This window comes from Callospermophilus lateralis, chromosome 1 (genome assembly GCF_048772815.1).
Source record: "Callospermophilus lateralis isolate mCalLat2 chromosome 1, mCalLat2.hap1, whole genome shotgun sequence".
NCBI lineage: Eukaryota > Metazoa > Chordata > Mammalia > Rodentia > Sciuridae > Callospermophilus > Callospermophilus lateralis.
The window spans coordinates 200,692,614-200,705,442 of record NC_135305.1 but is presented as its reverse complement, the minus strand read 5'-3'; the positions used below and the strand labels follow the sequence as shown (position 1 = coordinate 200,705,442).

The following is a 12,829-nucleotide window of genomic DNA, read 5'->3' as shown; positions in this document are numbered from 1 at the left end:
GGCTGTATCCCCAGCCCATCTTTTAAGATGGTTCAAATTCATAGCAGGAAGAACTTTTCCCATACACAAGCAGATTGTGTGTTCATGTGCTATGGTATACATGGGTGCATGTGCCTGGTGTGTGGTGGAGGGAGACTTTGTCCTGTTTTCCTGTTATCACTGAGATTGTTTGAGAACTCTCTTCTCAGCACTAACCTCAGGTAGCTGCATTTATTGTTTTCTTGGAGATGATAATGGTTTCTTCACTGATTAGAGTAGTACTCAAAATGCAACTCATGGTTTTTGCATGTAACTACTTTGCACTCTTGGATTGTGTTTGGTGCTAAACACAACTGTGTGCCTGACACACCTAGCAGTGCCTCCTGGGCTTGGCTTGTGTTGCATACTACCACACACCAGGCATCCATAGGAGAAGAGGAAGTCCATCAGGGTTAAGAGGCTGGGTTAGGTTCTTGGCAGAGTTAATATGCAGGCTGTTTTTGTTTGTTTTTTTCTTTGTTTTGACTAATCACAAGATGTTTATTGACCAGACCTGTTGTTCCTGGAGAGCAAGATGACTCAGAACAAAGGAGACAGATGCCAAATGAAGGCAGAGATGCAGGAAAAACTGAACAGTGGAAGTCCTTCTTACAGGAGTACTTGGCAATGGAGTACCAGGTTATGAATGGGAAATAAATAAGTAAATAGTTATGTCCCATGTGAATGCTTTCCAAAGGGGGACCTCAAGAGAGGAAGCCTTCAATAGTCAAGTGTGCAGGACAACCTGCTTCGCAGTGGCTAACAGTCAGCCTCTCTCCCTAGCAACCTGCGTCACCACCCAAGGAGCTCATCAACAAAGTGGCCATGGTGATAGGGATGGAGGTTATGCATGGGCTCAGCAACATGGATCTCCTCTCACTAAGGCCAACCTGGCCACAGCCGCTGCTGAGGGCCCCATCTGCCAGCAGTGGAGAATGGCACTGAGCCTCCCTGGGACATCATTTCTCAGGTGATCAGCCAGCCACCTGGGGGACAGGTGGATTACATTAGACCACTTCCCTCATGGAAGTGGCAGCATGTTGTTCTTCCTGGAATAGATACTTTGGATTGAGATTTGTCTTGCCTGAATGCACTGCTTCCGCCAAAACCACCATCCATGGATTCATGGATAGCTGTATCCATCATTGTGGTGTTCCGCATAGCACCACTTCTGATGCAGAAACTGGCTTCACAGGAAACAAAGTGCACCGAGGGCACATAGTCATGGCATTCATGGGTCTTTCTGTGTTGGGGATATTATCTCACTGCTTGTACTTCTCTTGCACATTCAGTACTTAATTTGGAGCTCATCATCAGTGCAGACAGGTTTCCCTGAGCTGCCTATAATGCCTCTCTGTACAGATATGCCTCACTGTGTATTCAGGTCTTGGTTCTGGAATCAAGTTCTCACCAATCTTTCACTTTCACTAGAACAATGAATGTCCTTGAACGTCATTCTTTGGAGCACACATGGGAGTGCCCCTAGGCTCCAAGGAGTGGGAGAAATTCATTTCCATTTCCATCTTCCTCATTACAGGTAAAGTGCATTGCTGCTTCTATTACTAAAAGACATGCATAATTCAAGTAAAGCTTTACAGACCCATTGGATGTCTAATGTAGAAGTCACTCTTTGTCCCAACATAACATGGCACCCACCACCACTATTTCTGTGATCCCCAGGAGATGGAGTCTGCAGGCTGGTTTTTCTTGCTGTCCTCCTGACTTACCCTACACTGTCTAATGTGGGCTGGTCTCTAGAGCAGCCTCTTGTTTCTCGGAGACACTTGTCTCAGAATTTGGATTCTCCAGCAAATGGAAATGTTTGAGCTGGTGTGAATTGTTTAGGATGTTGCAATTGGAGGTGGGGCGGGTATGGCTACTGTAAGCTGTATTAATGTTTGGCTAAAGCTCAGGGCCCAAAAAACTGCTCTTAATTCCCCTTGTGAGGCCTGCTCACAGTAAATAAAATAGCCTCAGATGCTACAAGCTAGATGGGATGATTTTTTTTCATTATATTCTGCTCTTCTCAGGTCACAACTAGGAAGCTGTGTGACAGGTGTTTCTAGGCAAGGCTGGATTAAACATTAATGCAGTTGTCACTGCTGTCCAAAGGAACAAGTGCACCAGAGCTAATCTCCAGAGTTACCTGAGGAGTGGTGAACAGCAGTCATGGCTCAATTTGCCCAGGTTCTAGCTGAAATAGGTGACTTTGGTCGCTTCCAGGTACAGTTGACGATCCTGATGAGTATCCCCAACTTCCTGTCCCCCTTCTATATGTTTAGCCAGGTCTTCATGGTCCTGGATGAGGCCCACTACTGTTCAGTGGCCTGGGTCAAGAACCACACTCTCAACCTGAGTGCTGCTGAGCAACTGACACTGAGCGTGCCTCTGGATGCTGAGGGCAGACCTGAGTCCTGCCTCATGTTCGGGCCACCCCCCAATAACGCCAGCCTGGAGGACATCCTCAGCCACCGCTTCAATGAGACACAGCCTTGTGAGACCAGCTGGCACTATCCTGAGAACAAGCCCCGATCGCTGTTGAACGAGGTATGGCTGGCCTTGTGCCTATCTGTCCACTTGTCTTGGTCCCTCTGCCTGACCCTGTACTGACTGTTGCTATCTCTGTAACTCTTCCTGTGTGGTTGACCATTTGTATGCCTGTTTTACTTTTTGCGGTCACCTTTTTTCTCTTTGTCCTCTGCCTGTTGGTCCATCTAGTCTTTATTTTCTCTGTATAGTCTGCCTGCCCAGCTCTCTGTTCAGTTTTGCCTGTCCTTTGTCTCCAGGCTTGTCCTTCTGTCTGTCTGCCCAGGCACCTGCCTTTATGCCTATGCCCTGTTTTCCTGTTCTGATGCTGCCTCTCTCTACCCCGTGTTCCTAGCTGTCTATTTCCCCTTGTCTTTCGGCTCACTCTTGCACGTCGGCCTGATTACCTGTCCTGTGCTTTTCTAACTCATAGGTTGTTGCTTTCTCTGTCCACTTGTTTTCCATCCTGCTTGCTTGACTTGGCTTCCTACTTTCTGGCTTCTCTTGTAGGTCCCTGCCTCTGGGATGCTGGAGAACACTCTCGACTCTTAAGACTCGTCCTGTGGATAATTAAGCACTTGCTCCTACTAACTTCATTCTCTTAGGAGAGACTTGGGTACATTTACAGAAAAATGCTCTCTCTAGCCACTTCGGAGTAAGAGGGGCCCTCAGAAACATCTACCTCCTTGCTGTTGTGGCTTCCTGGGTGGTAAGGGTTAGACACAGAGTCCCTCTCCAAGGACCCCTGGTGGTCAGGGAAGATCTGGATCCCTTGTACTGGAGTAAAGGGCTAGGTGGCCTCTGAGGCCCAGAATTTGCTTTCTCCTGAAGACAACTTTCTAAATGAAGTGGTAATGTGAGCTGGGTAACAAGATGCTCAAAAATGTTGACAGAGAAGAGGTTTTTTTTTGCAGAAAGAGTATCAAAAGAAAGGCCTGGCAGCCAGAAACAGGTGGTTTTCAAGGAGTAGATAACTTGGTGTGCCTGGAATAGGGGTGGCACATGTAAACTAGGACTTGTAGGGGATATTTTCAAGGATCTGGCACCTGTTTTGCTGTTGCTGTTTGTTAAAAAGTAACTTCCCCTTTAAAAAACCAGCAAATTACAAAAAAAATTTTCTTGATTGCTACCTGAGTTTCATCAAGCACTGGATCTACTCAAGGGGGAAAAGAAAAGGCACCTGTCAAGGAATGTTATAGTTTGGATCTCAAATGTTCCCCAAAGCTCATGCTTTGAAGACCTGGCCCCCAGTGCAGTTCAGAGGTATAACTTTGGGGAAGTGATTGGGTTATGAGGGTTCTAAACTCATTAATGTTCTAAACTCATCAATGTTCATTGATGGATTCCTAGCTAAATGGACTCCTATGGAATGGTACAAACTGTAGGAAGTGGGACCTAGTAGAAGGGAGTGAGTGGGTCCTTGGGGGCATGCCTTAGGGATCATGAAATAAATGAGTTTGCTCCACAACATGACCCTTATCAGGACATTCTGCCTCACTACAAGCCCATAGCCATGAGTCCAAATGACTGAAACCATGAGCCACAATAAATGTTTCCTCCTTCAAGTTGATTTCCTCAGGTATTTTGTCATAGCAGATGGAAAATTGACTAACATGAGGAATATATTAATGAATGACAGCACACACCTGAAGCCCTTCTTTAGCTATAAGAGGCTCCAGGGCAACTAATATTACTGTGTCTAACACATTGATTAGGCCTTTCCATGTGAGTGAGAATACCCCATTTGACAGCCCTTTGGTCAAGGACAGCTTTTCTGAAGTCTTCTGTTTGCTCTTGGCAAATTTCTCAATAGGAGAGGGGTCATCTCTGAGATCAATCTGTGTCTCAACAAGCAAGATGGTAGATGCATTATCTCAGGCGCCCCATTATCTTTTATTTCTAGTGAGGTCAGAGGCCCCTGAAAAACAGAAAAGAAACACATTCATTTGTGGATGTTCAACTGCCATAATCTCTCATAATTGGCTTGTCCTACAGTGTCAAAAAGGTCAAGAGTCTGTGGCTCTCCACCAATCCTGTAACTGCATACTTTTCAAAAACAGCACATACTCAGGTGGAGATTTGTTTGTTGTGTTGGAGTCAAGTGTTCCCAATGGCACCACGGCTCCCAGCAACACACTCAGTGGTCTGCCTCACTGAAATTGTTTTGTATCCACTTGATCCGACGTGCACAGACCTGAAACTGACTTCAGCTTCTTCAACAACCTGTGGGCAGCACTCAGAGGCCTCAATTCAGCCTCAGTCAGCAGCCTAGTCCATGCTGGCTGGGTTGGGCCTTGGACCTCTTACCCTTCCACTTCCAACCCTTCCAAGAACTGTGACTCTCAAGGGAATGTACAACATTGGGACTTTGTGACCTGTGCCACAGGACAATCTAAGCTTGGTTCTAGAGCAGAGCTCCTTTGGAATGAGATCTTATGCTTCTGCTTTTTTTTTTTTTTTAAATCTATGAAAAAGAGCTCTGCACACCGATGCAGAAGGTCCTCTCTAAGTGGACACCCCAGTGTCCTTAGTATAACCTGGGCTTCATATTCAAACCAAAATAAAAACCACACTAATCTGAAAAGAAAGAACATGTTTCCTTAAGGCTACATGCCCTTGAAGGTCATAGTACCTGTCTATTTCTTACCTTATCAGTGTAATATTTCCTGGCTCTGTCCATATAGAACTCTGAAGGGGAGGGAAACAGACTGTCAACGAATAGCAGAAACAGCAGCACTTTTCCTGGGATTGTGGACAACGTTGGAATGGCAAAGAATGAGAATCAGAAAAAAACAGTCATTTTTAGGGTCTGGAGGTATAAAAATGTCTGGCATCTTTGAGAAATACTCAAAAAAAGAAGTTTGGAAATTCTTGTAGTGTTACAGGTACAGTGCTGAAGAATATGGGATTTCTGCTAGAGATCCAAGAGGGCCTTGAAGGTTTTAGAATAAGGAAGACATGCTCTAGAAATGAGGGTGGAATTCTGCAAGCCACTCTGGCTGTCCCTGAACAGAACCAAACACTATGGGTGTTAGGGCTGGGGAGGTGGATAAATGGCATCCCAAGTGCAGCCCTAATCATCTCTGCGCCATTTGCAACATGATGACACTATGTGAGTTTGGGTGCACTTTGGCACCTCTCCAAGACACAGTCTCTGCTGCTGCTGAACAATGGACTAAGCGTGAGAATTTAATGATATAAGGGCTATAAACTATAGAGAGGTAGTAGAATTGTGACTGGTGACCAGAGGTGCCAGACTTGGAAGACCCCCATAGCTTGGCATTCATGCCTGCAGAACACTATAGCTCTGAGAGCCTGGTAAGCACAGGGCTAGTGCAGCCATCCTACAGAGCTTTACCGAGCGCGGCCTGTGTAACAGCCACCAAGCCAAGTATGTCACATGTGTTAGTTCCTTTAACCCTATCAGATGGTACATACCATATAGCAGGTTTTATCACCAACTTTGTACGCGTTGAAAACCAAGACACAGATGGATAGACTAACAGGCTCAAGGTTACACAAAGTCACTCAGTTCTGACCCTAGAGCTTGGCAGTTGCAAGCCTTTATTTATTTTAAATGGTATGTTACTACAAAGGCAATCCATAGTTACTAGGAAAAAATAAACAGGATGGACCAACAGTTAAGAGCCCTTCCATGTCCTGTGTCATTCTCAGGGATAATCAGTTAATCATTTGACATCTTCTGAAAGTCCTTAAAAATTAACAGTTGTCCTTGAGAACAGAAGTGTGAGCACAGTGGTAACTCCTGGATTGGTTAATTTCTTGCCAAAGATTATTTAACTGATGGTGATTGACTGGTCATCGATGTTCTGGCCTTGGTTCCTTTGCTCATTTTCAGCAAACATTCCCTTAGACTCCACTCAGTTTCATTCCCTGTCTAGAGCAATAGAAATGTGTCAGTTCCACAAGCTGCCATCCAGCTGTGGGATGCAGGATTAGCTGCTAACCTCCCTCGGAGGAAAATAACAATAAGTCAGTGACTGTTGTGACGGTGATCTGAGGTAATACATGTAAAGCGCTTAGCTCCCTGTGCATGGTACAAAACAGGCACTCAAAGGCATTCTCACAGGAGAAAAGCTGGAGGAGGGTTCACATGGCATGTTCCCCTACAAACACTCATGTGTAAGCTGAGTTGTGTGCAAAGGATGCAGAACGCCCATGAGGGAGTCATGTGTACTTTACGTGCACATGTAGCAGACATGTGTGCAGAGCTGTGCGGATCCACGTGTTTTCTCCACTTCATTTCCTAGACTGTGGATTAGGCTGTCTCTAAGTCTCCAGGTGGGTTGGCAGCTTTTGCCCAGATGTATCTCCCACCCCGCCCTCCCACTATGTGTGTATGTTTCTCTGTCCCAATCAGGTGTGTGTGAATGCTCCTTATTGCCTGTGTTTGGTGAGTGTTTCGGGGGATTTTGCAGCCAGATGAGAAAATTTGGAGAGGCCCAAGTGGGTCACAGGGATGCCTGAGCTGAGGGGAAGAGACCCTACTTGTCAGGATGCAACCATCAGTGGAAGGTCATAGGCTCTCAAATTTTATATCCTTAATGTGTCAGGGATTATACATGGTACCTTTAGGCTAAAAGAAATATGGTTCTATGTATTGTTAAGTCCAAAGAATAACACGTGTTTATGTCCTAACAATTTACTAGTGGTTTGAAAGAATAGTACACCTAAATTCAAAGAAAAAACAAATTTTATTTCATTCTTAAAGAAAGGCAACAACTTATTAATGGGATGTATGTGACTCCTGAGCACACATAGCTTCCCAGCCCTTGGATACTGCCAGGTCCATTTTTGGTTCCCTGATGATTTGTACATGGTTTACTTTTTTTTTTTTCCTACAGCTGTTACCCAAAACAGGACTTCACAGAGATACGATGTCATTGACAGAAAAGTAGGGTGATCTCATGTTGAAGTTCAAACTTATCCTGGGCTGGTAGTTTTGTGTGATGTCAGACAGATGTCAAATTTCACTCTATTTATTTCCCTTTGAATATACTCTGCTGTGCCCAGTGAGTTCACTGTGGTACCCTGGGGTACCTTGGAACACAGTTTGGAAACTATAGGCATGATCCCTAAGAGAGCTGTCAAGGGCTAGGTGGTGAAGAACTTGCCCTCAGCACTTCCCCCAGACTCACATCTGCCCGTGTTTGCCTCAGTTCAACCTGGTGTGCCATCGGAAGCACCTGAAGGAGACCTCGCAGTCGGTGTTCATGTCCGGACTCCTTGCTGGGGCCCTCATCTTTGGGCCCCTCTGTGACTGGTATGAACCTTGATCCGCCCTCCCCTGACCTAGCATGTGTTTAGGCTCCTTAGGGCCCAAGTTTCCCCAAGTGCCCCTCATGCCTGCCTCCAGGAAGAGGCCTGGTTCCCACTACCCTCCTCCATGGGGCTCCCAGAGAAGGGCCATGTCTCCTCCCTCAGACAGCCCAGGTGAGGCCTGTGGGGTTTTCCCTGCTTCCTCCCCAGCAGGGCCCCTTCCCTTTACCACACACAGCTCTGCTTCTTTACCTCAGGATTGGCCGCAAAGCCTCTCTCCTGGTGCAGCTGCTCCTGACTGCCTTCGTGGGCCTGGCCACGGCCTTTGTGCCCAGCTTTGAGTTCTACATGGTCCTGCGTTTTGTTGTGGCTACTACTGTCTCTGGATTTATGATAAGCACTGTTACCCTGAGTGAGTATCTGGGCCAGGCCTGTGGGAGCCTTGTCAGGCACATACCTTGCCCATACCTGAGGCAGTCCCAGGGGAGCTTCTCGTGCAGGGACTGAGGTCCCCATGCTGACCTGGCAGCATCTGGAGAGTGGCGGGGAGTGAAGGGGCAGGGTGTGGCCCAGTCTCACCTTTTCTGTCCCCACAGTTTCAGAGTGGGTGAGCCCCTTGTGGAGGACTCGGGCTGTGATCCTGGCCCAGTTCACCTTCGCCTTGGGACAGATGGTGCTGGCGGGACTTGCATATGGTATCCGCAACTGGAGGCTCCTTCAGATTGCTGGCGCTGTTCCTTTTTTGCTGTTCTTCTCGTACATCTGGTGAGGAGCCACTTGCCAGGAGCAAGCCACCCCTAGGCCAGCTTTGTGGGGTGGAACGCAGTGGTCACACTCACCTCCTGGGGCGGTCGGAGGCTGGCCTGGGAGAGGAAGTCTCCAAGTATGGAGGTGCGGAAAGGCTAGGAAGGCTCCACGGGACTTCAGACCCCAAGGTCACAGCTGCTCCTGGCCAACAGGATTCTGCCAGAATCTGCTCGGTGGCTCCTCACCCAGGGGAGGATAGAGGAAGCCAAACAACTAGTTCAGAAGGCAGCCTCAGTCAACAAGCGGAAAATCTCCCCAGAGCTTCTGAACCAGGTACTTCCAGCAAGCCAGGGCTTGTCCCGGCCCCTGATGCTGACCCCCACAGAACCTCTGCATGACCCCTCACCCTGCATCTTCTTTCAGTTGGCCCCAGAGAAGACAGCCTCCTCAGGGAATGCCTTGGATCTTTTCAGACACCCCCATCTCCGGAAGGTGACCCTGATTCTCATCTGTGTCTGGTGAGTTGCCCAGGGCTCATGCCCCTTCCTGAGGACAGTGCCAATACGCTGCCCCTTCCATGGCTACTTTTCCCATGTGTCTACCAAGTGGTGGGATGGTAGCTCTCAGGCTGTGTGCTCTCTCCCTAGCTGTGCCAGTGTCTCCTTTTGTGACACTGACCAAGGCAGGCTCGTCCTCTGGATGTGATGGTGTTGAACACTCAGCAATGACAGGAACCCTTGGGTGCCTTACAGGTTTGTGGACAGTCTTGGGTACTATGGCCTCAGCCTCCAAGTGGGAGACTTTGGCCTGGACATCTACCTGACACAGCTAATATTTGGAGCCTCTGAGGTGCCTGCCCGCCTTCTCAGCATCTTCATGATGGAGAAGTTGGGCCGCAAGTGGAGCCAGATGGGGACTCTGATTCTGGGTGGCCTCATGTGTATTATCATCATCTTTATCCCAGAAGGTATGACTGGATGTTTCCCTCCCTCCCTGAACCCTGCTGCAGGGGCTGGACCAATGGCCATCACTCTCCTGTCGGGAGTAAAGGTTTCCCCAGGGTTTGGGTACAGAAGAGGTGAGGAGTTTGGGTGGACAAGGTGGTGGGCAGGGCTCAAGTGGTGGGCAGCCTACTTTCTGTGTGGTTGACCAGCATCTTCCAGCAGATATGCCCTTGGTGGTCACCGTGCTGGCCGTGGTGGGGAAGTTCGCTACTTCTGCTGGCTTTACCATCTCCTACTTGTACACTATTGAGCTCTTTCCCACCGTCGTCCGGTAAGAGCTACTGATATGCCTCTTGCTCTTCTAGGGCCCTGACTTTGGCCAGTCCTCTGCTACCCTCACCACCAGCCCACAAATAGATAGTGAGGCTGGTTCTGGGGCCCTGACAACCAGAGCTATAGTGCAAGTCCCCAAGTATCTCCAGGCTGGCAGAGGACAGATATGGATGTAGGCCATGGCCTGGCCTTGTCAGGACAGGAATGTGGGGGAAGTTTCAGAATGAATGACCCAGGAGAAGAAACACTCAGATGAGGGAAGGGGTGGTTGGGAGCCATAGCCTTTGACCTTAGATGGGACAGATCAGACAGGGAGCAGGCAGACAGGGAGGCCTGGAGGTGGGAGGTACATGCAGGGGCAGGAGCACTAAATAAGCCAGAGGAGACTGGAGACCTGCTGGCCTTTGGCTGGGGGTGGTGGTGGGTGTTATAATTAGGGGTCTGGGGGTAGGGCTATGGCCCCAGATTGAGGCCAATTCTGCTCAAATTTTACTGGCCTTCCTGCAGGCAAACAGGCATGGGGCTGGTGAGCATCTTTTCAAGAGTAGGTGGCATCCTCACGCCACTTGTGCTCCTGCTGGGCGAGTTCCGCAAGGAGCTCCCTATGCTCATCTATGGCAGCTTCCCCATCGGGGCAGGTATACTCTGTATTCTGCTGCCAGAGACACGTGGCCAGGCCCTGAAGGACACCATCCAGGACCTGGATCAGGGGCCCCACACACGGTGAGCAGCTTGCTAGCTCTGAAGCCCAGGACCTGGGTCCCACATCAGAGGCCCCTCTACCAAAAACCCAGACCTCCTCTTCACCATTAGTCCATCATTGCTTAGAGGCCAATATGGATCCCTGTGGAACCAGGCATCTTACTGACCTTGGGTCAGATTTCCTGTATTTTCAGGAGGGAGATGGTGAAGGGTGATGCCACGGGACCATTTTCTGGACGACAATGACAGCCTTCTTTTCCCTGCAGATCTCCGACGGCAATGCCCCCAGAGAAAGAAATGGAGGCTACGAGAAGAAGTTCTACTCCAGGGGTGACCACTGTGAGCAGCACAGATTTCTGATTGTGGTCTCTAAGAATCAGACCACCAGCAGCAGGAAGCTGCCTACACATCCCTTTGTGTCCCCAAGAGGACACAGATTAGCCTTGTTTATAGAGGCAGCGCACATGACATGGCCCCAGCCCCTGCCACTGCTGAGTCCAATCCTGGAAGCATCTGGGACAGGACTTCCCTCCTTCCTTCACCTCTCTCATTCCCAGAGCCCCACTCCAATGCCCCAAGTTAGGGTCTTGGGTGTGTCATGGGCTTCATTTGTTCTCTGATAGTTTGTGGGGCTATGGCATCCTGGTCCCTCAGTCTGGAGCACCCCCTGCCCCCAAACTCAGTCAAATCCAGAGCAGAGCACTAGATAGGGCCTGTCTGAGTAGTGGGATCAAGTGGAGAGGAAATAAATTTTGAAGTTGTGGACTCTACGCGGCAGGTAGATAAAGGGCTGTCGATGAGGAGAAGGTTGTAGTTTCTTCCAATGGCTGGACCAGGCCCCTCTGGCTAAGGTGCTAGGACCTTCAATCCTGCTAAGAGAAGACTGTCCTACATTAAGTTGCCCCATCCCCTGCCCCACACTTAGCTCTTGCCTAACCTACGTGAGGCTCAGGGATGAGCTCTGCAGAGGGAGACTACATGGCTCTGCCCCTACCCACTGTGCTCTGCTGCTTCTGGCTCTTCTAGGGCCCAGGCAGGGAAGAGAGAAGGGCAGAGGTCTTTATACTTGGCCACTAGTCACTGTTTCCAGGCTTCCACCGATCTTCCAGTGCATTTTGACAGGCTTCTTACCTCTGGCTCTTCCATGGGGCCATATTCATGGGCCTTTCAGAGATCTTCTCTGGGCCACTCACTGTGTTGTTCCTTAATATGAGCAACCTCCTCACAACTGACCTCTTTAGACCCTTCTTCAGTTCCCACCCTAGCGTTGTTCCATATAGTATTACTGCTGGCATCCCCAGACTTTAGAAGACCACCTTGTTGGGTGGGGGACTCCCAGCAAGCTACTTCAAGCCAGGTTACCTTCCCCAGCATCTGTTTGGCCCACAGAACACCATGTATCATTGCTCCACCAAGTGGTGGAAAAAAGAGCTTGCTCATCCATTTTCCCCAATCCTTGCTCCAGCTCACCTCCTGCCAAGCAAAAGATTTTAGTTTTCTTTCTCACAGGCACCCATTAGAAGGGTTTTGTATTAGTCTCTTTTCCATTACTATAATGAGATACCTAAGACTGGGTGATTTGTTTTAAAGAAAAGAACTATATTGAGCTCACAATTCTGGAGGTTCAAGGGCATGGGTGTGGTAAGGACCTCATGGCAGATGGCATTGCAGTGGCAGGAGTGTGGGGGAGAGTGAGAGATCACATCACAAGCCAGAAAGAGCAGAGGGGCCACTGAGCCCCATCTTTGGAAGGTCTTGTCATCTCTCACATTGCCACACTTTGGCCCAACATCCCAAAACATGAACCCTTGGTGCGGATGGCACTGAAACCATTTCCAAACCATGCAGGTTCTTCCAGAAACTTCCTCCCTTGCATTCAACTTTTCTTATATAATGTACAGAGGTGGTCAGAGATGGACCAGTTCTTTGTGCATCCAGCATGGAAGTGTCCAGAGCCTCTCTTTCAAATACATGAATATTTCATACAGTTTTGAAGTGATGGGTAAAAGTTCTATTCAACTTCCTACAGCATACAAACTCATCAAATACCAAGCTAAACTCTCCTTGTAGGGACACACACAGAGTCTTCCTTGATATAATGTGCCACCTAGGTTGAAATTTCCAATATGTGATGGCAAAACAAAACACACCCTGAATAGATTTAGGGAAAGGACCATTTCAGAGTTGCAGGGAGTTTCCTCCCTAAGATTCTGGACACATGTTCCTCAAAGGAGGCAAAGTGCTTGTCATTCCTGGAAGAGCCTTAAAGGGGACCCTTT

General features: G+C 48.6%; 1 protein-coding gene across 1 annotated transcript; it reads left to right on the top strand.

The window, feature by feature from the left end:
* Nucleotides 1-2,187: 2,187 nt before the first annotated feature.
* Slc22a13 (solute carrier family 22 member 13) lies at nucleotides 2,188-10,910 on the top strand. Its single transcript, XM_076869097.2, has 10 exons — nucleotides 2,188-2,565; nucleotides 7,725-7,828; nucleotides 8,082-8,236; nucleotides 8,421-8,589; nucleotides 8,784-8,904; nucleotides 8,995-9,089; nucleotides 9,324-9,538; nucleotides 9,738-9,846; nucleotides 10,356-10,571; nucleotides 10,817-10,910. The coding sequence occupies exons 1-10, from the start codon at nucleotides 2,188-2,190 to the stop codon at nucleotides 10,908-10,910; spliced, it is 1,656 nt and encodes a 551-aa protein (XP_076725212.2).
* The last annotated feature ends 1,919 nt before the right edge of the window (nucleotides 10,911-12,829 follow it).